Source organism: Anabrus simplex, chromosome 1, assembly GCF_040414725.1.
Source record: "Anabrus simplex isolate iqAnaSimp1 chromosome 1, ASM4041472v1, whole genome shotgun sequence".
Classification (NCBI taxonomy): domain Eukaryota; kingdom Metazoa; phylum Arthropoda; class Insecta; order Orthoptera; family Tettigoniidae; genus Anabrus; species Anabrus simplex.
In genome coordinates, this window is record NC_090265.1 from 328,651,559 (window position 1) to 328,677,554 (window position 25,996).

Sequence of the window (25,996 nt, forward strand, 5' to 3'; positions counted from 1 at the left end):
CAAATCATAAACTAACCGTTACCTCTTGTTTAATATATATATATATATATATATATATATTACTATTACGTACTTTATGATTCGGTTATCATGAAGATTATAAAGCAGCAAAACACACTACCTGTTACCGATATTGTACCCCATCTCTTACCTAGTTCTAGTACAACTACAAGAAAACGTCATGGAACGTGGTTTCCTTTTACTGTTCGATGTATTATATCAGGTCCATCGGGATGCGGGAAAACAAATCTTTTACTTACACTTATTACTTCTGTAAATGGTATACGCTTCGAGAATATTTACGTTTTTGCAAAGTCACTCAGTCAACCACTATATACTATTCTACAAACTGTAATGCACGATCTAGTTAAAGATGGAATAAGATATTTCAAATTGAATTCGCATGGGCAAGTACCATCACCAGACGATGTGCTTCCTAATTCTCTTATGATCTTTGATGATATCGCAACAGAACAGCAAAAAGTTATTTGTGCATTCTTTAATATGAGTCGGCATAAATATGTTGATTGCATCTATTTGTGTCAAACCTATTCTCGTGTGCCTAAGCAGTTGATACGCGACAACGCAAATGTTATTGTGCTTTTTTGGCAAGATGAGCGCAACATGCGACATGTGTATAACGATCATGTTAACACTGATATGACATTCGATAACTTTAAACGTATGTGTGCTAAATGTTGGTCATTACACCGTTACAGCTTTTTAGTTATTGATAAAGGAAGTGATGTTCGGCATGGACGATATCGCATGGGTTTCGATCATTTTATATGCATTAACACAGAATTACAGTAACTACTTGATTAAAAACCATCATGTTATCATCTAGCAAGGAGATTACAAAACATATCATCCAAGCTCGAAACAATATTCGACGGAAATTTAGAGAGCTTAAAGGTATTCAAGCAGACACGGATTTATTTTTAAAAACACAACTAAGTACACCACTCAAAGAAATTTGTAATTCTACTTCATTACCGCAGTCTACTTCAAGTTTTGCTTCTGTGCAAACATCATATAAAGAGAAGCATGAAGAAGAAGAAAAGCATGAACAAGATAAGGAAGAGAAGAAGCAGGATGTAGATCAAGAAGAGGAAGATAAGGAAGAAGAACTTAATGATACATCACCATCTAAGCGTGTTGAGTTTTTAACTACAGATTTTATTGCGGAAACACCTACTACATCGACGCAAAATCTACCATCTTTGTCTGAGATTATGATAACACCAGAGTATCGCAATCAGTTTAGAACTTTTATTCAAGATACCTATGGATCTCTCTTTGCACCTTATATAGAAAAACGTTTTACAGGACAAACTGACACTACCTACGGTATTCACTACGAAGATGACTGTTTCTGTGTAGGAAATTCAAATGTTGAGATTAACAACAAACTCATTGTAAAAGGTGTTACCTATAAACCTACGAAGGGACTTTTAGAACTTTTTTTCTCACGAATACCTGACAAGGATATAATTTTACAAGATGATCTTAAAAAATATAAAGCAATACTTTTTGCTACTGACGCAACGCGACGTAATTACAAGAGAGCAGAAGCGGTAAATGGAAATAAGAGTTACAAGTAACGTGAGTTTATTTCTAAGCTGTTTCCGATTGCACGTAGTTTGGTTGTTATCTACAAGCCTTTGTTGCCGTATGTGAATGTAAGATACTGGAATGACCCGAACTTACTCGTTAAACGATTACAACTTTTAAGAGCATCGCAAGGGGCTGGTCACACAGGTCACGAATCAGAAATTCTAGAAATAGGAAGAGAATTACGTTATGCCGGTATTATTTTGTAATGGCTCGTCAAGAGATCTCGCCTGTAAAGCTAAACGTCGCACCTACTGTCACAGACGCGTTATTACACAAAGATGATCTCTGGCAAGCAGACTTAGTAGAAATGATTTCATATGCCTCTAGTAATAAGGGGTATAAGTATCTACTTACTGTTATCGATGTGTACTCGAAGTTTGCTTTTGCACAACCCGTGCGTTCTAAAACAGCAGCTCAAGTTAAAGAAGCATTTAAACATATTGTTGAAGAATCGAAACGCTACCCAAGGCTTCTTCAAACTGATCAAGGTACAGAGTTTTACAACAAGGATTTTTCTTCTTACCTCAAGTTACTTGGCATTCAACACTACTCTACGTTCAGCAATCTCAAGGCAAGTGTTGTAGAACGCTTTAATCGTACACTCAAAACAATGATGTGGCGAGAATTTACAGCACAAGGTTCATATCGTTGGATTGACCTGCTACCTAGACGTTTATTTACCTACAACGATACACCTCATCGCACTATCGAAACAAAGCCACGTCTTGTTACAAGGAATACACCTCGTATATATGCTACTCATCTTGTAATTAAAACAGCTGATCCACGTCGCCATCGCTTTAAAGAAGGTGATTTTGTTCGCATCAGCAAACACAAGTCTATCTTTGCAGAAGGATACACACCTAACTGGAGCACTGAAAATTTTCAAATCAGAAGTGTTAAGCTTACTAATCCAGTTACGTATTTACTTTGCGATCTCGGAGGACAGCCTATTGAGGGAGGATTCTACGTCGAAGAACTGCAGAAAACAAAATATCCTGATCACTATTTAGTTGAACGTGTTATTCGGCTTCGTGGAATAAACTGTATGTTAAATTGCTTGGTTATAATAACAGCTTTAATTCATGGATTAATAAAGAGGATGTACTTTAAATCTTGTGTTTTTTAATCCTCTACCTACCGAGCTCGATAGCTGCAGTCGCTTAAGTGTGGCCAGTATCCAGTAATCGGGAGATAGTGGGTTCGAGCCCCACTGTCGGCAACCCTGAAGGTGGTTTTCCGTGGTTTTCCATTTTCACACCAGGCAAATGCTGGGGCTGTACCTTAAGGCCACGGCCGCTTCCTTCCAATTCCTAGGCCTTTACTCTTCCATCGTCGCCATGACTCATCTGTGTCGGTGCGACGTAAAGCAAATAACAAAAAAAAATCCTCTACCTCTCCCTTCTTCTAAGTCACTAGGGCATGCTGTGGGATTAAACAACGCCTGTAATATGTTTTCACAATTCATATTTATTTTAGAATATATATATATATATACATTTTTATCCTTTGTTTATTTTACTGTCTTTGTCACTGAGTTTTAGTTTTATTGCACCAACAAGTGCTGCTATCTTCTGAGCAGCTGAAGCACTAGGTAATAACACACACAGCATAACTTTACGAAGCAGATTTTATCAGCTACACGACATACTCTTTGCAGGCAGCATGTAACTACGTGTCAGGCGAACGTGTTCTAGAGCCGCAGGGAAGATGAAGCTCGAAGAAAAGATCAGTCACTTGATTGATGAGCCCATGCCCAACATGCTTCCTCATCTTTTTCCCAGCGCGTTTCTTCACCTTTTCCTTGTTTAATATCTCCGCAGCCATGCTAAGTGCTTATAAGCGAAGACAACTCGTTAGTTTTAGGTCCGTGATACAGTGTAATTAGTTGACATGTACGGCACTTTCTCACAGAAGGTCTTCTACCTAAACTCACGTGTTCATGATGTTGAGTGAATTACACAACATACTCAATCTGCTTTAACTACACTTTATTTTACACCACAATTATCGCTACACAAATGTACAAAAACAGCTCATTCCATCTTTACTTTTCTCTGCCGCTTTTTTCTCGGCAAAGAAAAGTTATGTACGGTTTTTAGTTCAAATTCCACTAGGGGCGGCCTACACCGCTCCCCCTCCAGTAACAAAGTTACAATACAAAGACAATATAAACATAAACAAAATATACCATAATCACAAGAATATTAAATATATACATCATCTAAATAGCGAGTGGGAAACCTGACAGTCCTTCCACTACGTGATTTTGTTACCACTTTCTCTTTGCTGGGTTTGTCTTTTGAATCCGCGGTTGATCCATCAGGGGGGCAGAGTCCTTGCAAGACACCTGGTCGTTCTTCATGTCGAGCTGTAGAAGTTTCATCATGTGCTGCTATGAAGTAGGCGGGTTTCAGGCGATCAATGGAGACATTCACAGATTTATTTTTTATGGTAACCGTGAAATATTTCAGTTTTGGCAGTTAGCAGGAAAGGACCTTCATATGGGTGTTGCAAAGGTTTTTTCACTTTATCGATTCTCAGAAATACATGAGTACATTTACTCAAGTCTTTACGGATGAACACAGTTCGGGAAGTTTTGTGCTTAACTTCCACAGGCCTGAGTTGCTGCATGTGCTGCTGAAGTTTGGAGACAAAAGTTTCTGGTTCGGTATGAGATGGAGGGTTATCAAAGAATTCACCTGGAAGCCTAATATGCGTGCCATACACCATTTGTGCAACTGAACTGTTAGTCCTCCCGGAGTGATGCGCGTAGACCTAGCAACACAGTCGGAAGGGTGTCTGTCCACTTTATAGAGTTGTGGGCTTTGATAGCAGTTTTTATTGTTCGATGCAGACGTTCAACTTTACCATTGCTCTGCGGATGATAGGGTGTCGTACGTTTAAGCTTCACGCCACACAATTCAGAAAGATTCTTAAAGAGCTGACTTTCGAACTGTCGGCCTTGGTCCGTAACTAGATTTGCTGGGACGCCAAACCGCGTCACCCAATGATCATAGAATGTTTTTGCTACCGTCTCTGCTGTTATATTTTGCAATGGTATTGCTTCCATCCAGTTGGTGAAGCGATCTATACATGTGAGGCAGTAGAGATAGCCATCAGAAGGTGAAAGAGGGCCAACAATGTCTGTGAACAGTGCTGAACCTCTCATGGCTGACTGGCGATTTGGTATGTCTTGTTATTTTGCTTTTTTGACATCCCATGCAAGCTTGCGTCCATTTTCTGACGTCGTTCTTGATACCAGGCCAGATAAACTTAGAAGTCATCAGCCTAACAGTAGTCTTTTTCCCTGGATGTGCCATGTTGTGGATCTGAAGAAAGAATTGTTTGCGAAATCCTTTTGTAATGTATGGCCTGATGTTTGTGGAGGTATCACACCACAGTAACTTTCCAGGAGGCAGTGGGTAGCTCTTGAACACGAGTGACTGACTTTCCTCTTGAAGTTGTTTAAGTTCACTGTCTTGACGTTGGCTTTCAGCGACTGTGTCATAATCGATGACAGTCATAGATTCAATCCGTGACGGGTTATTCGCAACGATATTGTCCTTGCCACTAATGTGTTGGATGTTTGTTGTAAACTGGGAGATATACTGAAGATGTCGCAACTGCCGTGGAGATGCCTTCTCATTTTTCTGATTAAATGCAAAAGTGAGTGATTTGTGGTCCGTATAAATTATGAAGTCTCTTCCTTCGAGAAAATGTTGGAACTGCTTGATAGAGAGGTAGATTCCTAACAGTTCACGGTCATAGGTGCTATACGCCCTCTGTGTATCGCTTAACTTCTCCGAAAAGAATCCGATAGGTTTCCATCATTTTTCTTCATACTGTTGCAGGACACTTCCTACTGCAAAGTCACTTGCATCTACTGCCAGGGCCAGCTGGTATGTTGGGTCTGGAAATGTAAGCAGTGCTGCATTTGCCAAGTCCTGCTTACATTTTTCAAATGTTGTGATAGCTTCTGGTGTCCAGTTAATTTGTCGCTTATCTTTCTTTTTAGCACATTTGAGATAAGCATGCAAAAGAGACTGCGTTTCTGCTGTATCCTTGATGTAACGTCTGTAGAAATTAACGGTACCTAAGAATACACGAAGGTCATGAACTGTCTGTGGTAGTTTGAAGTCAACAATCGCTTTCACTTTATCTGGTAAGGGTCTGGAGCCTTCCGTGGTGATTAAGTGTCCCAAGAATTCCACTTGCTCTACACCAAGTACAGACTTTGAGACATAGATTCGGAGGCCAAATTCATGTAGCTTCTCAAACACAATCTTAAGATGCTCGCGATGTTCCTCTACTGATTCTGAAGCAATTAGGCAGTCGTCAAGATATGGAAAAATAAAGTTGAGGCCTCTAAATACCTCATTAATTAAACGTTGGTTGGTGCTTGGTGCGTTACGGAGTCCAAACGGCATCACATTAAATTCATATAAGCCAAACGAAGTGATAATAGCGGTTTTAGGTTTGTCTTCCTCTGCTACAGGGATTTGGAAATATGCCTTGAAGAGGTCGAGCTTGCTAAATATTTTCTTACCCCATGTTGAAAATCTTCAGTCCGAGGAATCGGATATCGGTCTGGGATAGTTTGTGCGTTCAGTCGTCTGTAATCACCGCATGGTCGAAAAGTTCCATCCTTTTTGAGGGCCAGTTGGAGAGGACTTTGCGACTTTGATGGTCGAATAATTCCACTGTTTTGCATAAACTGGAATTCCTGTTTAGCAATGTGTAGCTTCCGAGGATCCATCTGCCTGTGCTTGCAATATACTGGTTGGCCTTCAGTTGGGATGAAGTGTTGAATGTCGTGTTTGATTTGAGTAGGTAGTAAATTTGTTTTCGTTAAATCTGGCTAACTGGATAAGAGATCGGCAAACTTTTGTGCATTTGACATTGTTCTAACAACATGATCAGCTGTGATGGCTGTTACTTCACCCATGACAGAGAGTTTAGTCTCGTCATCAATTAACTGCTTTTTATTTAGGTCAATTAGTAAGTTGAACTTCTTCAGAAAATCAGCACCTAATATGCCCTTACCAATTTTAGCTACTATGAAAGGCCATTGGGATTGTCGACGGAGTCCCAAATCAATATTCAGTGTTCTAAGTCCATCAGTTGGGATTTCTGTGCCATTAGCTGCAAATAATTTAAAATCTGGGTCACAGTTTATGTTACTGGAAGTGACAGGGATTATTGAAATATCGGCTCTACTATCCACTAGGAAGTGCAAACCCGTGTTTTTGTCACGTACAAATAAACGGGATTCACAGCAATCCTTACTACTTTCAGTAGTGGAGCTTGCTGCCAACTCTACTACTGTTTGGTGTTTTCCAAATTTTTCCACGAGCATGGAGGCTTGCATTTGTCAGGGAAGCACATTACCAAATCTGAAGTGGTAGTACCAGTACTTTCCGTTTGGATCGTACTTCTTTTTGCTTCGGTTTCGGCTCGAACTTCGACTGCGGGGCCTAAAAGGGCGCATTGAAGCTATCTGTTGCTCTAGGGCGGCTATCTGTGCAGAGTTTCGTTATAGCGTCGTTACTTACGGACGCATCTGTACCGCTATTTTCCACACTGTAGAGTTTACTGCAGGGATTCATGTCAATGATTTTGTCGGCCATAATTGCGATTTTGTTCCAAGTTTTCGTCAGATACGATTAGAACATGTTTGATAGTCTGGTAATTTCTCAAGCCACAAGGTACGAAGCACTTTTTCGGAAACATTCACGCCTGCTAAGGACTGCATTTTTCCTTAAAAGCTGACTAGGTTTCAGATATCCTAATTCTAGGCCTGTTACCAACCGTTTTATTTGTTTATCTTCGCTTTCCTTGAAGATATTTAGAAGGCGTTCTTTAGCCGCAGAATATTTATTCAGTTCCGAACTTTTGATAATGTCCCAAATGTTTTCGAGATATTTAGGTTCGAGCTGAGACACGAGGTAGTTAAATTTAGTGCCCTCTTGGGTAATTCTTGAGATAGAAAACTGAGCTTCCACTGGAAAGAACCATATTTCAGATTTTTCTGTCCAGAAAGGAGGGATCTTGATGCTTACCTTGTTAGCTCCACCTACCATGTGTCCTGAATGAGATTCGTTTGCCGTTGGCGTACCCGTTGTTGTTCTCATCCATTGTTCTTCACGCTTACACTACACTTATGCACTTCGCGATGTTTATTGCGCACTTCCGTCACTGAATCACGTCGGGGTCACTAATTATGTAGTGAAGTACACACCACACTGAATCTGCTTTAACTACACTTTTATTTTACACCACAATTATCGCTACACAAATGTACAAAAACAGCTCACTCCACCTTTACTTTTTTTTCTGCCGCTTTTTTCTCGGCAAAGAAAAGTTATCAACGGTTTTTAGTTCACTCAGTCCACTAGGGGCGGCCTACATTGTAAACTACACGTTTATGCTCTGACAAAACAGGATCTTGAGTCCACTCACGAGGCACCTTATCCCAAATCTTCTTTACAGCATTCGCAGCTACATTAACCAAAAATGCCTTTGGCAATGCATTTAACTCTTCTTCAGTAAAAGTGTTTAGTTTCTTTTTGCATGCATAAAACTTTACGATTGACTTTTCTACTGCGTTACCCTTAGTATCTGTTAGAAATGACATGTCTTGACTCTACAAATGTTTCTTTTACACTAAGGTTATTTCGACACTGCAGTTTACATATGTTGTTCACTTCCCGGCATGCACTGCAACACAACCAATCAAAGAGCATGCATACACGTTGTAAAGACTGTTTACTTGTTTCTCTACTATGCTCTTTCGGAAAAGTTTTAAATGATGGACACCCCAATTCATGCATGTCGATAATTTCACACGATGATGGTAGATAATCACGCAGCCATTCTTTCTTTTCACAACCCTTTAAAAGAACAAGATCTGCTTTTGACAAATGTGCATTCACCATTAAAGGTAGAAAACGATAAGGTATTCCTTTTTCTTCTCACTTCAAACCTAAACTGTTTTCGATCCATTGAGTCTGCTTTTTATCTTCATCTGTTTGCAAACAGTAAGGGAACGGTGGGCTAAATACCAAACTAACAAGTTTTGGTGCCCAGAACACACTGCAATCTAACACAGCCACCTCTTTAAACACAAATTTGTTGCCGTTTACTTTAAAGTCTTGTACATCAACTATTAATGTTTTCCTCATGTTTGCGCTCTACTCTCTATCACTGTTTCTCGAAGACTAAAGCTTTTAGTCAACGAACAGGTTTAAACATGCACACCTACAATAACGTCATCGCTGCAGCACATGCACACTCTTGCTTTTATGATGTATACTTATTGCATTCCTTACATCTACTTACTCTTAAGAAAACGATCAGGTCTAAACATGCTTAATGACGTCATCACTGCAGCACTTGCTTACTCTAGCTATCCCGATGAATGTTTAAACTTGTTCGATAAAGCTATGCCATAACAGAGGAGGTGGAGAAGGACGCTATAACAGCCACCTCCATCTTGTGTAGTAGCCTCTAAGTGCTAATTAGCGAGTCAGTATTCGTAAAGATAGCAGCACGATGCTCTGTTGAATAAGGATGGCAGCTTGTCAAAAAGAATTTTCAAATTATCCGCCACCACATTTCAAAGGTAAGTAGCTGAAGAGTGCAGCACTGAGGTTTGCGATGCAAGATGGCGGATAACAGCTTGTCAAATAGAATTTTTCAAGTAGTCGGCCACCACATGTTAAAGGTAAGTAGCTAAAGAGGGCAGCACGGTGTTCTGTTAATTAAAGATGGTGGATGACAGCGGGTGGAGTTACCCGCAAGATAGCAGCACGGTGCTCTGTTGATTAAAGATGACTGCTTCTCAAAAATAATTATTCAAATTATCCGCCACCACATTTCAACTAAAGAGTGCAGCACTGATGTTTGCGATGCAAGACGGCGGATAACAGATTGTCAAATAGAATTTTTCAAATAGTCCGCCACCACATTTCAAAGGTATGTAGCTAAAGAAGGCAGCACGGTGCTCTCTTCATTAAAGATGACGGATGACAGCTGTCAAAAAGCACGTGGGTTTGTTTCCAAACAAGAGCACGTGGAATTTGCCACCATAATATTTCAAAGGTATCTAGCTAAAGAGTGCAGCACGGTGCTCTCTTGGTTAAAGATGGCGGATGACAGCTAACGGAACTTTTCAAATTGCCCGCCACTACGTGCTTAAGGTAGTAGCCATAAAGAGGGCAGCACGGTGCTCTGTAGATTAAAGATGGCGGATGACAGCGGATTAATTGCTCGCTACTACGATAAAGATAGCACGTTGCTCTGTTGATTAAAGATGGCGGATAACAGCTGTCAAAAAGCACGTGGATTGGTTTACCGATTCATATCTCGCGGCATCATTCATATCTCGCGGCAACATTCATATCTCGCGCCAAAATTCATATTTTCCGCGAGAGGTGGTGGTCTCTCCCGAGAGCCGGAGGTAGAGGTGGCCGCCGAATCCCTGACTTACACTACTTGTATTCATCCTCTCAGCATATGAAGGGTTCGGATAGTACGGAGTGGTAGTAACGTGGGAGATGCACAACTCGGAACAGATACCTCTTGAATGAATTACTAGCGAAGGAACTGGCGTTGTCAGAAACTAGAAACTTGGGAGGACCAGTGGATGCAAAAATAGAATTTAATCAGTTGATAGAAGTACGCGAGTTAGTGGGTATGGTGGGAAATATCCAACAAAACTGAGAGAATGTATCCATATACACATATATGAGCGTTTCCCAGAGAAGACCTAGGGAGAGTGCCCACGTAGTGGATGAATAGCCTTTCCATAAGATGAGAGGCTTGTGACGATGACAACGGTTATGCAAGTCACTGTCCATCTTCTTCCAGCTGAATAACTGTCCGATTTTCTGCCCTGTTTTAAAGTACCCAAATGACCGCCAATGGGAGAACAGAGGTAATACTTAAATATGAATGGTACAAGAATCTTAGGGACAACAGTTTTGAGATTTTGGTCCTTCCAACCCTTACAACAAAGAACACCCTTGGTTAGAGAATAAGGGTTTACTTCAGTTCCATCATTAATTTTGTCGATGATCCCTTTCAATTCTGGATCAGATTTTTGATCCCCCAAATTCGTGGTACAGTAAAGGAAGATCCGAAAGAAAGGTGCTAATACCAACAACATAACTTCGTTTTTCGACGTCAAGATTCACATCAGTACCATAATTTCCATCAAACATCCTACTCAAGCTATTAGCAATGACATTTTGAGAACCAATATGTCGAACATTGAAACTAAATGATGAAATACGAAGTGCCCATCTAGTTTTTCTGCCGGTTGGGCTGATTTAGCACCCAAGAAAGAGCTTGATTGTCAGTTTCTAGGTCAAAGTTTACGTGTTCAATGAAGGGCCTAAACTTTTCAAGGACAAAAAATATAGCGAGACATTCCAGTTGATAGTGATTCCTTTCCAAATTGACAAGAATCCTAGATATATAGGTTACAGGTCTGTTCCCATCTTCATATTCTTGCAAGAGGACACCAGCAATAGCTTTGCCCGAGGCATCCGTTTGTAAGATGAAGCGCTTATTGAAGTCTGGGATCGCAAACACAGAGGCATTGGTTAGAGCAACTTTCAATGAATCGAAGGCTACCGGCTGGGCACTATCGCAGGTGAACTTTACATCTTTCCTTCTAAGATAATTCAAAGGAGCAGCAATCTCCGCGGTGTTGGGAATGAATTTCCTGAAAATACACCATACCGATGAAGTGAGCAACACCTTTAACATCCCTAGGGGATTGGAAATCTGATAGCCTGAGTTCTAGAATGGTCTACTGAGACACCATCTGACGAAACTACATACCCGAGAAAGGACATGCTAGGTGTAGGGAATGCAACTTTGGATTGTTTTACGGTAAGTCCGGCTTTCTTCAGGCGTTGTAAAACTTCCCTAACGTGTTCCATGTGTTCTCCGAAGGTGTTACAAAAGTTTATCAGGTCGTCCAAATAGTGGAACACAAACTTCAAATTTGAGATGATAGAACATGATAAAGCAAACGGCAACCTTAAGAACTCGTATAGATTCCAATGGGTGATAAAGGCCGTAGAGTGAATATATATTTTAGATAGAGGTTGGAATGGAGGAGGGGGAGGTTGGAATCAACTTAAGAGTGGTGTAAAAGGAGTTGAATTATTTTTTATGAGGATACAAATAAGAAGTGGACTTAAAACAATACATCTGTAGGGGGGGGGTTGACTGGGGGTGAGGAATGATGACAAAAATATGCATTTCAATGGAACCGTTTGAATTATGGAGTTAACATTTCAAATTATATCCTAGATTTTCAATAACAGAAGGTTTGAAACAAATTTAACCGCTCTGAGAGTTAAATGAGGGTGTTAAGATCCGAAAACAAAGCTATTCATTCTTTGCTCTGAAACGGTTTAACGTACGAAGACAAAATTCCAAATAGCGGTATATATTTTAAAACCTAGGTGTGAAATAGAAAATATTTTTTTACGTTCCACCCTAATGTGTTAAATCAGATTAGCTCCGTAAACGATATTATTCACCCCTCCAAAACCGTTCGAAGTATAAAGTTGTAATTTTGCGAGAGGGGTCTTCTTTCATGTCCTAGGTGTAAAATATTGTATACTTCAAAATATTTCTCTCCTACGGTGTTTAACTGGGCGTTGACTCTCAAAAACACAATATCCATTCTTCCGAAACCGTTTCAGGTACGAACAATTTTTTTTTAAGGAAGGGTCGTCTCCTACATCCTAGATGTTAATAAATATTTCAGAACATTCATCCCTTAAAATGTGTCCATTCCCCCATTACTTAACTGTTCGACGTACAAAATGAACGTTTCACTCGCTGGTTTAAAACATTAAAATTCTTCCCTATTGGGTTCAAATGTTAGACCAGAATATATATATTTGCTGTTTGCTTTACGTCGCACAGACACAGATAGGTCTTATGGCGACGATGGAACAGGAAAAGCCTAGGAGTGGGAAGGAAGCAGCCGTGTTCTTAATTAAGGTACAGCCCCAGCATTTGCCTGGTGTGAAATTGGGAAAAAACGGAAAACCATCTTCCGGGCTACCGACAGTGGGGTTCGAACCCACTATCTCCCAGACTAGAAAATAATCATTACCCCAAAACCGTTTGACGTACGAACTGAGGGCGTATTTTACAGGCTCAGCTGACAGTGGACTCTTCAAAATGTAGAACTGAATAATATGTTTGAGTTTACACTGTAGCGAAGCACGGGTATCTTGCTAATATATGTATGTACGTACGTGTGTACAGTGCCGATCAAAAGTTAAGGACCACATTAAGAAAATCATGAAGTTCCATCTAGAGTCTAAAATTGTGCTACTATACCTCTGTATTTTTTCCCTGGTCTCTCGCATCTGATATGATATCCGTCGCCTGATTTCAGTGATTTCATTTAACTCTTGGAAGGTCACATCAGAAAGTAAACATTTTTGGAAATATTATGTACCATATACTCCAATTGGTTTCAAGCATCACCACTAAGATTCTTTTATAGACTTATCAATGGGTGGGTGTAATTTTAGTATACATATAAAAAATTAAAAAATGCAGCACCGGTTTTAGTGCGTTTCTTTTTCAAACTAGCGCTAAAATGGTAAATTTTCCTTGTCGTATGTCTCAGTGTAAGCTACCGTCATCAGGAATGTGTTCTTGGATGCCATCCACAGAGTGCAAATGAAACTACCAGGGCAAGTAAGTTTGACCCCGATAGCTCGTTCTGAGACCTTGGGCCATGCATGACAAAGGCAAAGAAAAATAAACTTTTGGACCTAGTTCGACAAAAATAAAACGAGCAAAAATCGGGGCCGCATATCTTCGGAAATTTTATATTTATACTAAAATGGCCCCCACCTATTGCTGTTGTTGAGTCATCAGTCCATAGACTGGTTTGATGCAGCTCTCCATGCCACCCTATCCTGCGCTAACCTTTTCATTTCGACGTAACTATTGCATCCTACATCTGCTGTAATCCGCTTGTCATATTCATACCTTGGTCTACCCCTACCGTTCTTGCCACCTACACTTCCTTCAAAAACCAACTGAACAAGTCCTGGGTGTCTCAAGATGTGTCCTATCATTCTATCTCTTCTTCTCGTCAAATTTAGCCAAATCTATCTCCTCTCACCAATTCGATTCAGTATCTCTTCATTAGTGATTCGATCTATCCATCTCACCTTCAGCATTCTTCTGTATCACCACATTTCAAAAGCTTCTATTCCCTTTCTTTCTGAACTAGGTATCGTCCATGTTTCACTTCCATACAATGCCACGCTCCACACGAAAGTCTTCAAAAACATCTTTCTAATTCCTATATCAATGTTTGAAATGAGCAAATTTCTTTTCTTAAGAAAGCTCTTCCTTGCTTGTGCTAGTCTGCATTTTATGTCCTTACGTCTGCCATCGTTAGTTATTTTACTACCCAAGTAACAATATTCATCTACTTCGTTTAAGACTTCATTTGCTAATCTAATATTTCCTACATCACCTGCCTTCGTTCGACTGCAGTCCATTACTTTTGTTTTGGACTTATTTATTTTCATATTGTACTCCTTACCCAAGACTTCATCCATACTGTACCCTGACAGCACTCCCTGTGACCATTTTGCACATCTCAATTCTGAATCTTGGTGTTGGGTTACGCCACGGCAAAGCAAAACAGTCGGTGATCCATGAAGCCTCCACTCTAGGGACGTGCAAGTCCGACGAGTCGGGTCACAGGTTTATATAGTGGACTGGTATCAGTATAGTTTGAACGTAGAAAGTAATAATCATTTCCTACCCAAAATTACGTAAATATTCCGCAACAGAGTGTCAAGAGATCTAGGATATTGGCATATTCATCAAGATTCATTGATCATTATTTCATTTCATCCTAAATTAAATAACTATCCTAGTATTCCTACACTACATCAAATAAGAACTCTGTGAAATGTTTCATTTATGGAAGGATTTTCCGTTTAATGACTACAAAATGAACTTCGAATAATAGTTACACAATGAGCAAAATTAATAGCAACACAAACGGATATAGGAGGAAAAATGAATGTTACGTTAATTCGAAATAAACACCTAACTTCTTGCTCTTGTTACAAAAGGAATTACAACATCGACAATCAAGATAAATCAAAACAAGAGAGACAAAGTGTCTCACTGCTGAAGGCTTACAGTGAAAGATCTATTATCCATCACACATTTTTGAAAATAAATAACTGGGAATTATTGAATCATCCACGTCAGAAAAACGCTGTTCCTACTCAAATATATCATAGTATTCCGTAATTCTCATTTAAATCATCGCATTATTTATCGGTAAACTGTCTACCTAGCAACTTGAAAACACCGTTATTCTAAATTCATAAATCATCGCACATGCAAGAGAAATGTTTGAAAGACACAGGATCGTAGCATAATATATCATCCATCAATATCATGCACTTAAAAGACAGACTCGATCCTCTCGGACATTCATCGAAAACTGCACCTAGATAAAGGACATCAATAGACACTGCAGGATCTACAATAACCTTCTCTAACTACGTTGATTCTGCTCCATCGGATTCCACTGCGAAGTTTGGCCTGAAATAACTACATCAGCACTAGGCATCAACTCAAACGATCTACAAAAATATCCAACTAGCAAAGAAATGATTTACTTACCGTAGGAGATCGTATTCCCTTTACGACATGACCCAATATTTTATGTTACTGTTCATTTTGTGAAGATCCTAAACATCACCTTAATAGCGTGCGCTCTGGTCTATGTTGTATTTAAATAGGATAAATGTGACGACCATCTATCAGTATTCACGAGTACGAAAATCCTATAACGTTATCCTAAATACGGCCTCGTGCCTAAATAAATCATTCATCATAACGACTTCAAAATTCACGCATGACCAACACAATTCCTAACGTCGAGACCTTCATCAGGACCTTCACACTGCATCATCTCAAAACACGCAATCCTAATGACACGTCTATAACCATCCACATTTCATTATCCGTATACATATTTTCAAAGATCCTACCGTATCAAACACCTTATCACGTCACACAAACGTCATGCACGGCGAATTCACAATACCTAGGAAAACAACCTATTCAGGCACTTCACGTCAAAGACTACTAAATATGTTGCCGCATTAACATCATATCACCACAATAATATCGCAATTTCATTATCAAACACCGTATTCTGCACAAGCACATAATATCTGAAGACCATAGAATCGCACGTCACAAATACTGAGCTCCTCCGAGGTATTTTGAGCCACAAGTTAGGTTAACGTTCATCACAAGAACACTATTACGGCACCAGTACCATCGATGCCAAAAAAAATCATTCCGTAAAACCTTGCTGGAAGACATTAAAAGAAAACTCACACGACCCATCGCATATTATCGCAACATAGATTGAATCACCGCACTAGGTGCAACGATCATAATCAACACAACGCAATGATTAATAAATAACGGTCGCCTTCAAGTTGAAAATTATACATGTCGTAAATCGACATTTAAAATGAATACTACTCTACATCTAAAATAAGCAACTACATGGCGGAATATATAGACGATATTTAAGTACTCATCCTGGGTTGTTGCTCCACGACGGTGTCACCTTCCATGTTCAGCTCTCAATTATTAATATTATCCATTAGTGTCCATCACATTCCTGGCCAGATCCTTCGAGGTCCCTCTATTTTAGTTGTTCATGTTAATACGTGTTGTCATCTCATGTCTATATTCAATAAACGTCGGTTCCATGTTACCCGAAACTCAGAAATGTCTATTAGGACAGGGTCATACACCTTGATACAATTTCACAGTTCAATCAACACACTTGCCTTTACGTTTTCGATAACAAGATATCTTGTTTTACAATATAATGTGTTTATAATATGCCAATATCACGTTAATATATCTCTTCAACACAATCTTTCTCCCCACGAATTTTACAATTCCGATCCTTCTAAGACACACAGATTGAGAGTTAACTTCCTCAGAGACAAAAAACAAATTCTACATCAACATAATAATCGCAGACGGTTTACTTTTCAGAATTCTCCTGTGCTTCCAGCTCCCATGTGTTCTTGACAATTGAAAACATCTGACACTTAATGCGTAACGATCTCGTATAAATCAGCTGTACTGGCAAAGGAACTTGTTTAATAATTGCTGCCTCGTATTTAGGTTAGTAATCGACAGTTTCATTCTCCATCTCGATCGTCGAATCGTGCGAGACTAGATGCACAAGGTATGGCCTTCTCATATAAACTTTGCTTATTCCAAATCATTCACACATTTCATGGCCCTCAGTAACATTCTGTCATTGACATTTTCTGCCATTCATACGCATTTCAGTAACTTTACTTGAAGAATGTGTATTATTCATTTAATCCTGCCCTATGTTTCACGATGTTTTATTGTCTACCAATATTTTCGAGGCACCACGGGGTTTAGAGCTTGTTATCAATCCGCCGATATCTTCAATTCAGCGATGCTGTTCACATAGTTAGACAAGTCAACTGAATTCAAATTCTCCTGGACGTATGATGACCAGACATACGATTTCATTGACATTATTTCTCAACATAAACTTCCAATGTGTTCACCAACCTCATCCTGACATACATTGGAAGGTTATAATACCATTCAGCAACTTCTCGAGATCTTCTGCAGTCTCAGATAAAATATCATCGGCAAATCTCAAGGTTTTGATTTTCTCTCCTTGGACTGTGATTCCCTTTCCAAATTTCTCTTTGATTTCCTTTACTGCCTGTTCTGTATAAACATCGAAAAGGAGGGGGGACAAACTGCAGCCTTGCCTCACTCCTTCCTGGATTGCTGCTGCTTTTTCAAAGCCCCCGATTCTTATCACTGCAGACTGATTTTTATACAGATTGTAGATGAGTCTTCGTTCTCGGTATCTGATCCCTACCATCTTCAGAATCATAAATAGCTTGGTCCAATCAACATTAGCGAATGCCTTTTCTAGATCGACGAATGCCATGTATGTGGGCTTGTCCTTCTTGATTCGATCCTCTAAGATCAGACGTAAAGTCAGGATTGCTTCACGTGTTCCTACATTTCCTCTGAAGCCAAATTGATCTTCTCCCAACTCAGTTTCAACTTGTTTTTCCATTCTTCTGTAAATAATACGTGTTAAAATTTTGCAGACATGAGATACTAAACTAATGGTGCGATAGTTTTCACACCTGTCAGCACCGGCTTTCTTGGGAATAGGTATAACAACATTCTGCCGAAAATCGGATGGGACTTCACCTGACTCATACATCTTGCACACTAAATGAAATAACCTTGCCATGCTGGTTTCTCCTAAGGCACTCAGTAATTCAGAGGGAATGTCATCAATTCCTGGTGCCTTGTTCCTATTTAGGTCACTCACAGCTCTGTCAAAATCTGACCTCAAAATTGGGTCTCCCATTTCATCAGCATCAACAGCCTCTTCATGTTCCAGAACCAAATTATCTACATCTTTACCTTGATACAACTGTTGGATATGTTCCTGCCATCTTTCTTCCTTGTCTTCTTTCCCTAGAAGTGGCTTTCGATCTGAGCTCTTAATGTTCATACACCTAGATTTTTCTCCAAAGGTTTCCTTAATTTTCCTGTATGCAGCATCTACCTTTCCCAGGACCATACAGGCTTCGACATCCTTGCACTTCTCCTTCAGCCATTCTTCCTTAGCTACCTTGCACTTTCTATCCACTTGATTCTTTAATCGCCTGTATTCTTTTCTGCCCTCTTCTTTTCTAGCATTCTTGTATTTTCGTCGTTCATCAATCAGGTCTAGTATTTCCTGAGTTATCCACTGATTGTTAGTTGATCTTTTCTTCCTTCCTAACATTTCTTCAGCAGCCCTACTGACTTCATTTTTCATGACTCTCCACTCTTCTACAGTGTTTCCTTCAGCCTTTTCATTTAGCCCTTGTGCAACATGTTCCTTGAAACAATCCCTCACACTCTTTTCTTTCAACTTGTCTAGATCCCATCTTTTTGCATTCTTTCCTTTCTTCAATTTCTTCAACTTCAGATGGCATTTCATGACCAACAAGTTGTGGTCAAGAGTCCACGTCTGCTCCTGGGAAAGTTTTGCAATCCAACACCTGGTTTCTGAATCTCTGCCTAATCATAATGAAGTCTGTTTGATACCTTCCAGTGTCTCCAGGTCTCGTCCACGTATACGGCCGTCGTTTGTGGTTTTTGAACCAAATATTGGCAAGGACTAAATTATGATCAGTGCAGAATTCAACTAGCCGACTTCCTCTTTCGTTCCTTTGTCCCAATCCAAATTCTCCTATTGTACTACCTTCTCTTCCTTGGCCTACTACTGCATTCCAGTCTCCCATCACAATTAGATTCTCGTCACCTTTTACATATTGTATTAAATCTTCTATCTCATATTATATTCTTTCGATTTCTTCATCATCCGCTGAACTAGTAGGCATATAGACCTGCACTATTGTGGTGGGCATTGGTTTGGTGTCTATCTTGACGACAATAATTCTTTCACTATGCTGGTCGTAGTTGCTTACCCGCTGCCCTATTTTGTTATTCATTATTAAACCAACTCCTGCATTTCCCCTGTTCGATTTTGTGTTGATAATTCGGTAGTTGCCTGACCAAAAATCTTGTTCTTCCTGCCAACGTACTTCACGTATACCAACTACATCTAACTTTCGCCTATCCATCTCCCTTTTCAGATTCTCTAACCTACCACAACGATTCAAACTTCTAACATTCCACGCTCCGACTCGCAGAATGTCAGTATCCACTTCCTGATGATCGCCCCCTCTCGTGTAGTCCCCACCTGGAGATCCGAATGGGGGACTAGTTTACCTCCGGAATATTTTACCCGGGAGGAAGCCATCATGACATAATTCATACAGAGAGAGCTGCATGTCCTCGGGAGGTAGTTACGGCTGTAGTTTCCCGTTGCTTTCAGCCGTGTAGCAGTATCAACACAGCTAAGCCATGTTGAGTATTATTACAAGGCCGTATCAGTCAATCGTCTAGACTGCCGCCCTTGCAACTACCGAAAGGCTGCTACCTCCCTTTCGATGAACCATTCGTTAGTCTGGTCTCTCAACAGCTACCCATCCGATATGGTTGCACCTGCGGCTCGGCTATCTGAATCATTGGGACACGCAAGCCTCCCCACCGCGGCAAGGTCACGTGGTTCGCAGAGTCTACAAAAAATCTTGGTGGTGGTACTTGCAACTAATTACAGTATTTAGTACTTTATATTACCATATTTTTTTTTCTGTGTGACATCCAAGATTTAAATATTCATACAATCTACAGTATTTGGACTAAATTAATGAAGTCAGGTAACATATATCCTATTAGATGTGAGAGCTCAGAAAGAAAAATACACAGGTCTAGTGGCACAATTTTAGGATCTAGATATTTCGTGATTTCTTTACTTGGCCCTAAACTTTTGACCGGTAATGTATGTATGTATGTATGTATGTATGTATGTATGTGTCCGATTCATTGACTGAATGGCCAGCGTTGAGACCTTCAGTTCAGAGCTTCCCGGGTTCGATTCCCGACCGGGTCGGGGATTTTAATCGTGTTTGATTAATTCTTCTGGCTCGGGGACTGGGTGTTCGTGTTGTTTCCAACACTTTCCTCTTTATATCCAGACAACACACTAGACTACCAACCACCACAGTAACACGCAGTAGTGATTACATCCTTCCATATAAAGTTGGCGTCAGGAAGGGCATCCAGCCGCAAAACAGGGCAAATCCACATGTGCTGCACAAGTCGCACCCGCGACTCCACAGGTGTGGGAAGAAGTATGCACGCGCGTCGCGAGGAAACTGCTGAAGATAATTTAATGAAAATCGGTATATACAGTCGCTACAATCTAGCCCATAAATAATTTTATTCACGCTGAGTGCAATGGTAGCGGGTGACCTATAATTTAATTCTCAAATATTTATTAGTGGTCCTATCGATAAATACTACATAACTAAAGTTATATAGTATTAAATTTCCGACTATTTATGTCTCATACATTTTTACTGTACCGGCTATGATAGCGGAGATATTAATGCATTTTGATTTCTAAGTCCATATCAGCACCGAGTCACGAGATAATGGGTCAACAGAATGGAATGAAACTTGGTATGCAAAGTCGTATGTACAGTCTACGCTGTATAAGATGCCCTAACATCACAGAATCGGAAGAAAACCAAATATGAAGGTCTACAATATCGAAAGCTCATAGAATTTATCAACAATAACATTACTTTGACCATTGTTTGTTGTGATGTGTTTTGTGTCTTCTGCTGCCACTCATCTCGGATATATAGGATTACTGTTGCGTACAAAGTATAACAGCCTGCCTGAATACTGGCGGGAAGTAGCTAGGGAGTTAGATCTTTTCTTTAGCAAACCATTCCTTTGGTTCATAAATTTTCTGATACTTCTGGTACGTAACTCACTGGTTCATCATAGCATTCCAGCTATTCAGTCCCTACTTTGAAGCACTGATTAGAATAAGCAGTGTGCACATTTAACCGAACAATGGCTGATGATTGTTCGCGGTTGTGTGCGACTTATGTCTAGCGCCTGACAATGTGCAGCCACTCGGAGTAACTCGGCTAAGTTCGGTCCGTGACCTATGAAATACGATATGGCCGGCAGATAAGCAGCTGATGGTAGTCGGGAACTCGGCCGACTGGATCTCTCGCTGCGCCCTAGAGCGACGCATCAAGTCAGCCGTGTCGACAAGCTAATTGTTCTACAATCACCCACCACGTTTGCAGTTAAGCTCCCTACATTGCCCTACTTCCTCAACTTTCAAATGCGCACAGTTCGTAGAAATTATTTTAATCTTAAATCCCATCATAGCTCACACCGATATTTACAAATCTTAATTTCTACACTACCTTCTTATATCAACCATGCAACTCCAGTATGCGAAGGTTTTTGAAAGTAGGTAAATGAATAAAAAGTTACCACCTTAACGCTGCGTATGTTTCATAGATTTCACTGAAGTTTTAAAATCTTCCTGTTGAGAGGTTTCTATTGAATTTTATAAATCGCTCGCACTTCTGTAAATAATTTGTGACAATGTTAATTAAAAGTGGCTTTAAAAATATTTCTAAAAAGAACTGTGGAAGCCCATCATTACAAGTGTCACATTATATTTCTCTCGTGAATTTGTCTTTTATGAGACTGGAGCAGTTTAGTAATTCATTTCGAGGAAGGTAATGAAGAGCTGCAATAAGAAAATCGGAGACAATTGTCAGAAGCGATACAAAAGATGACTAGATTCATAACAAAGAAATAGTGACCTTCCATTATCGGATGGATGTGTTATTTCATGCTTCAAAAGTACTACGTCTCCCACATAATGTTAATTATCGGTTACTATTCGAAGAACTTGAAAACCACCGAGTGAGTTGGCCGTGCGGTTAAGGGCGCGCAGCAGTGAGCTTGTATTCGGGAGATAGTGGTTAGAACCCCACTATCGGTAGCCCTGAATGTGGTTTTCCGTGCTTTCCCATTTTCATACCAAGCAAATGTTGGGGCTGTACCTTAATTAAGTGCACGACCGCTTCCTTCCCACTTCTAGACCTTTTCTATCCCATCGTCACCATTAGACCTATCTGTGTCGGTGCGAAGTAAAGTAACTCGTAAAAACTTGAAAACCATGTTCTTTGACTGCTTCAATGGCATCTAATGTAAATTTTGCCACCTGCTTTCCAGTTAGCGAATAAGTGAAATATAACGAAACCGGGAGACTATTCTATAAAATGTTGGCAATCCCTTGAATAGAATACACAGTAGTTCCTTAGCCAGCTTGACTTCAACGCCCGGTGCATCTCTGTTGACATCTCTCATGCCGAAACATGTCTCAAGCTTCTATCATATTGTAGTAATATTTGAATACTGGTGTCCCATTGCTATCGGAAAGTTCAATATTGGAAAGTCCATAACAAATATACTAGTTAGTAATTGTAACGAGGGTATTGCCTAATATTTGGACACTGATATTCCATTACTATCTTAATGTGCGCCAATAGAATATAGTCGACAGATCTCACCCGAGCACGGCCGAGTATAGTCGACAGATCTCACCCGAGCACGGCCGAGTATAGTCGACAGATCTCACCCGAGCACGGCCGAGTATAGCCGACAGATCTCACCCGAGCGCAGCCGAGTGGCTTCACATTGTCAGGCGCTAGACACAAGTTTGTGTGCGAGCCTGGTCATTCCACTAGTGGGACTTTGGACTGTTAGATCGGCATCGTAGTAATGTTCGTTAAAAATGAGAAAATGTGCGGTTTTTCGTTTGATCGATTATTTTATATAACATTGCTTTTTATCGCTACATTCCTACTGGCGTCATTGTAATGGCATATGTTGACCTCGGTTGGGAAAACCACAGGCAGTCTTTCTGAGAATTCCGTGGCGAAGCTCGGGTACGTCAGCTAGTCAATCATAAACTTCTGATGGACCAGCCACGTCCGTACATACCTGACACATGCCTTCCAAATTAAAATAAAGTGTTTTCAATTGAAGGATGGACAACATAATCAAGACGAACAAAGGGACGATACAAACAAAACAATCTCAATGGCGCTACAGCCGTGGAGAGTCTTGGCCTGCGAAGCGACCGTTGCTGAGCCTGGAGCCCTGCAGATTACTAGGTGATCCCTCTCGATTATTGTTTTTAGCTTTCTTGACCAGAGCCGCTATCATTCATGTATATCTCCTCAGTTGTCACCTTGGCTGAGTGGACCACGAGCCAACCCTCATATCCAGGTAAAAATCCCTGTCCTGACCGGGAATCGAACCGGGTCCTCCTGGTAGGAGGCATTCTCACTACCCGTAGACCGCAGGGCCGACAGAAAAACGATAAAATGACATTTAAAGCGTTGTATGAAAAAGTTTTGAAGTGACGTCGGCAGCTGAGAGGATATAGCGTCTCTCGGCCTATGTGGCGACATACTGTCACGAGAGTCCACAACAGTTTGAACGGCGTGACTAAGGCACGAGTTCGATAAAATATATCTTAAAATGGATCTAAGAAATCAAAGTATTAACGAACGCCAGGGTCTACCACAATAAGGAACTTAGTAGTTTGTGTACCAATATTGAGGCAGAGCTTGTGGTTCAAGAATGTATTGATGTCTTCAGCTATCTCTAAGAACCCAGAATCGCAAACATTGATGAACTCTGAAAACGATCATTGTACTCGCTAGCGAGTGAATACCTTGATGGTACGATAATAACTTTTGAGGGGGGTTTATGTTGGAAATATTAAACTATGCCCGAACAATCCTGGATATTGTTAGATATTCGTAGCTCTGTATGTATTTAGACATTACTGCATATCCACTGTCTGAGAGCTAACGGCTAACGACGACTCACTTGCGCCATGGTGCTCGTGAGAGTAGACGATCTCGGTTAAATAAAATGTTCGCCAGAATATTTGCAAAACCATGCGTAGAAAGGAGTGACTATATCACACTGGATGGATGATCTGCTTTTTACTGTTATGAAGTGGGCCTCTTAAAACGAATGTTAAATAATTTGGTCATCTGGCGATCAATAATTTTCACTATTTACATTAGAGTACATATTCCTTTATTACGTATTTCTGAATTATTGCTAAGTGTTGTGTTTTTCTCATATTGCAAGCATTAAATGCACATTTGAGGTTAAAAATTGTATTAAATATGGAACTTCATACGAAGGCAAATTAACTTTTTCACAAACATTCGACTTCATAGATATGATTATATTTATCTTGTCTTTGTTCATTTTTGTGCGTTATATGCTTACTTTTTCCCTCTTGCTGTCCAGGTGCTGACATGGCGAACTGTCCCTACCGACAACCGTGGCATCGGCGATGTGGCTCGCAATTCCGAACCCTTCATGCGACAGGTGTTTGTTACTGGGGACGAACACGAGGATAAACTCAAACGACAGGTAAGAATTCAATATTCTACCGACCTCCCACAGCAGCAAATGCCCTGCATGAAATGGTCGGTCATCTTCATTCCCTATGATCTCTTACACTACGAAAGGAGTAAGATCCAGAACCTCTTTTGACAACCAGGCCAGAACGTTGATAGTGACACGGACATGCGGGTGATCTGAACTTACCAAATGTTAACTGAGAAGGGAATGCGAACGACAGAATGTGATGGTCGCAACTAGAGGGAAAAATATTCTAGACGTGGTGCTGATAAAACCAAATGGAGAAAATGAAGTGATAGATGGTATAAGTGATCATGAAGCTGCTTTTTGTCTGAGTTAAAAATAAGTGTGAAAGAATGGAATTTCATAAAAGTAGGAATAATACGCAATATCATGGTTGATAAGAGAAGCATGGGGGAAATGTTAGAAATGTCATTGTATAAATGTATAAATATAAAATGTAAAGTCTATGGGATGGTTTTAAAGTAATTGTTGAAGAGTGTGAAAAGATGTATTGTGCCCTGTTGAACAAAACATTCACTGCCAAGTGAATTATCATGGCACATAGGTTACCTTGCATGACTATCCTCTTCATCAGCTCCGGCGTAACGGCATTCTTCAGGGGTTACCGTAATAAATAAAATAAGTGAAGAAGAATAAAAAAGTGCAAGGTGTGAACTAATACTAGCTAAAATAAACAACGGTTGAGCTGCATTTCCGATTTTAACAAACTGGTTTATTACAATAATCTAAAAATTCTGATAATTAACAAACATCAAAGAAATGTATATAATTGACATGATAGTCATAAAGAAATTTAATTGGTTTCTTGACAAAATGGGTATCTCGATTGCCATGTAAACGATGTGGAGATGTCTGGCATCACGTAAACGTCAATCACTGCAACAACCACCATAACGGTTACGTCAAATAAAATGAATTTAAAAATCTGCTCGTAGGCAACTCATATCTACAAGAACCTAATTTATTTCTAACGCGAATCTATGCCTGAGTGCTCCTAATTATCCTACAAGTTCTAAACTAGCATCCAGTATACACTCAATTGTCTGGGAATCGATCGTGAGACTCTTCCAAATATTACAACTATATGACAACACACACATGAGAAGGATATAAATTTAACTTCATGCCTCTATGAATGACATCGACAATCGTGTATAAATTTTCGCTTTCCGGACCATAATATAAAAATGTCACTGCTCTCCTGTATTCTTAACAGACAAACGCACAGTTTCTACTTTCAGACTTTCGCGTCCTGACGTCGGAAACAACCCTAATCAGCCTCTCAACACCTCGGTTTTTTTTTTTTTGTACAAACTGAGCGGCCATTCCTTTCTGCCAT

At 40.0% G+C, this 25,996-nt stretch overlaps 1 protein-coding gene across 1 annotated transcript in view; it reads left to right on the forward strand.

Moving 5' to 3' along the window:
* The window catches only part of LOC136856759 (uncharacterized), a 674,434-nt gene that overhangs the window by 226,852 nt on the left and 421,586 nt on the right, over positions 1 to 25,996 (forward strand). Inside the window, exon 6 of the mRNA XM_068224954.1 lies at positions 24,517 to 24,642. Coding sequence (XP_068081055.1) covers positions 24,517 to 24,642 — 126 coding nt within the window. The remainder of the gene's footprint in view (positions 1 to 24,516; positions 24,643 to 25,996) is intronic.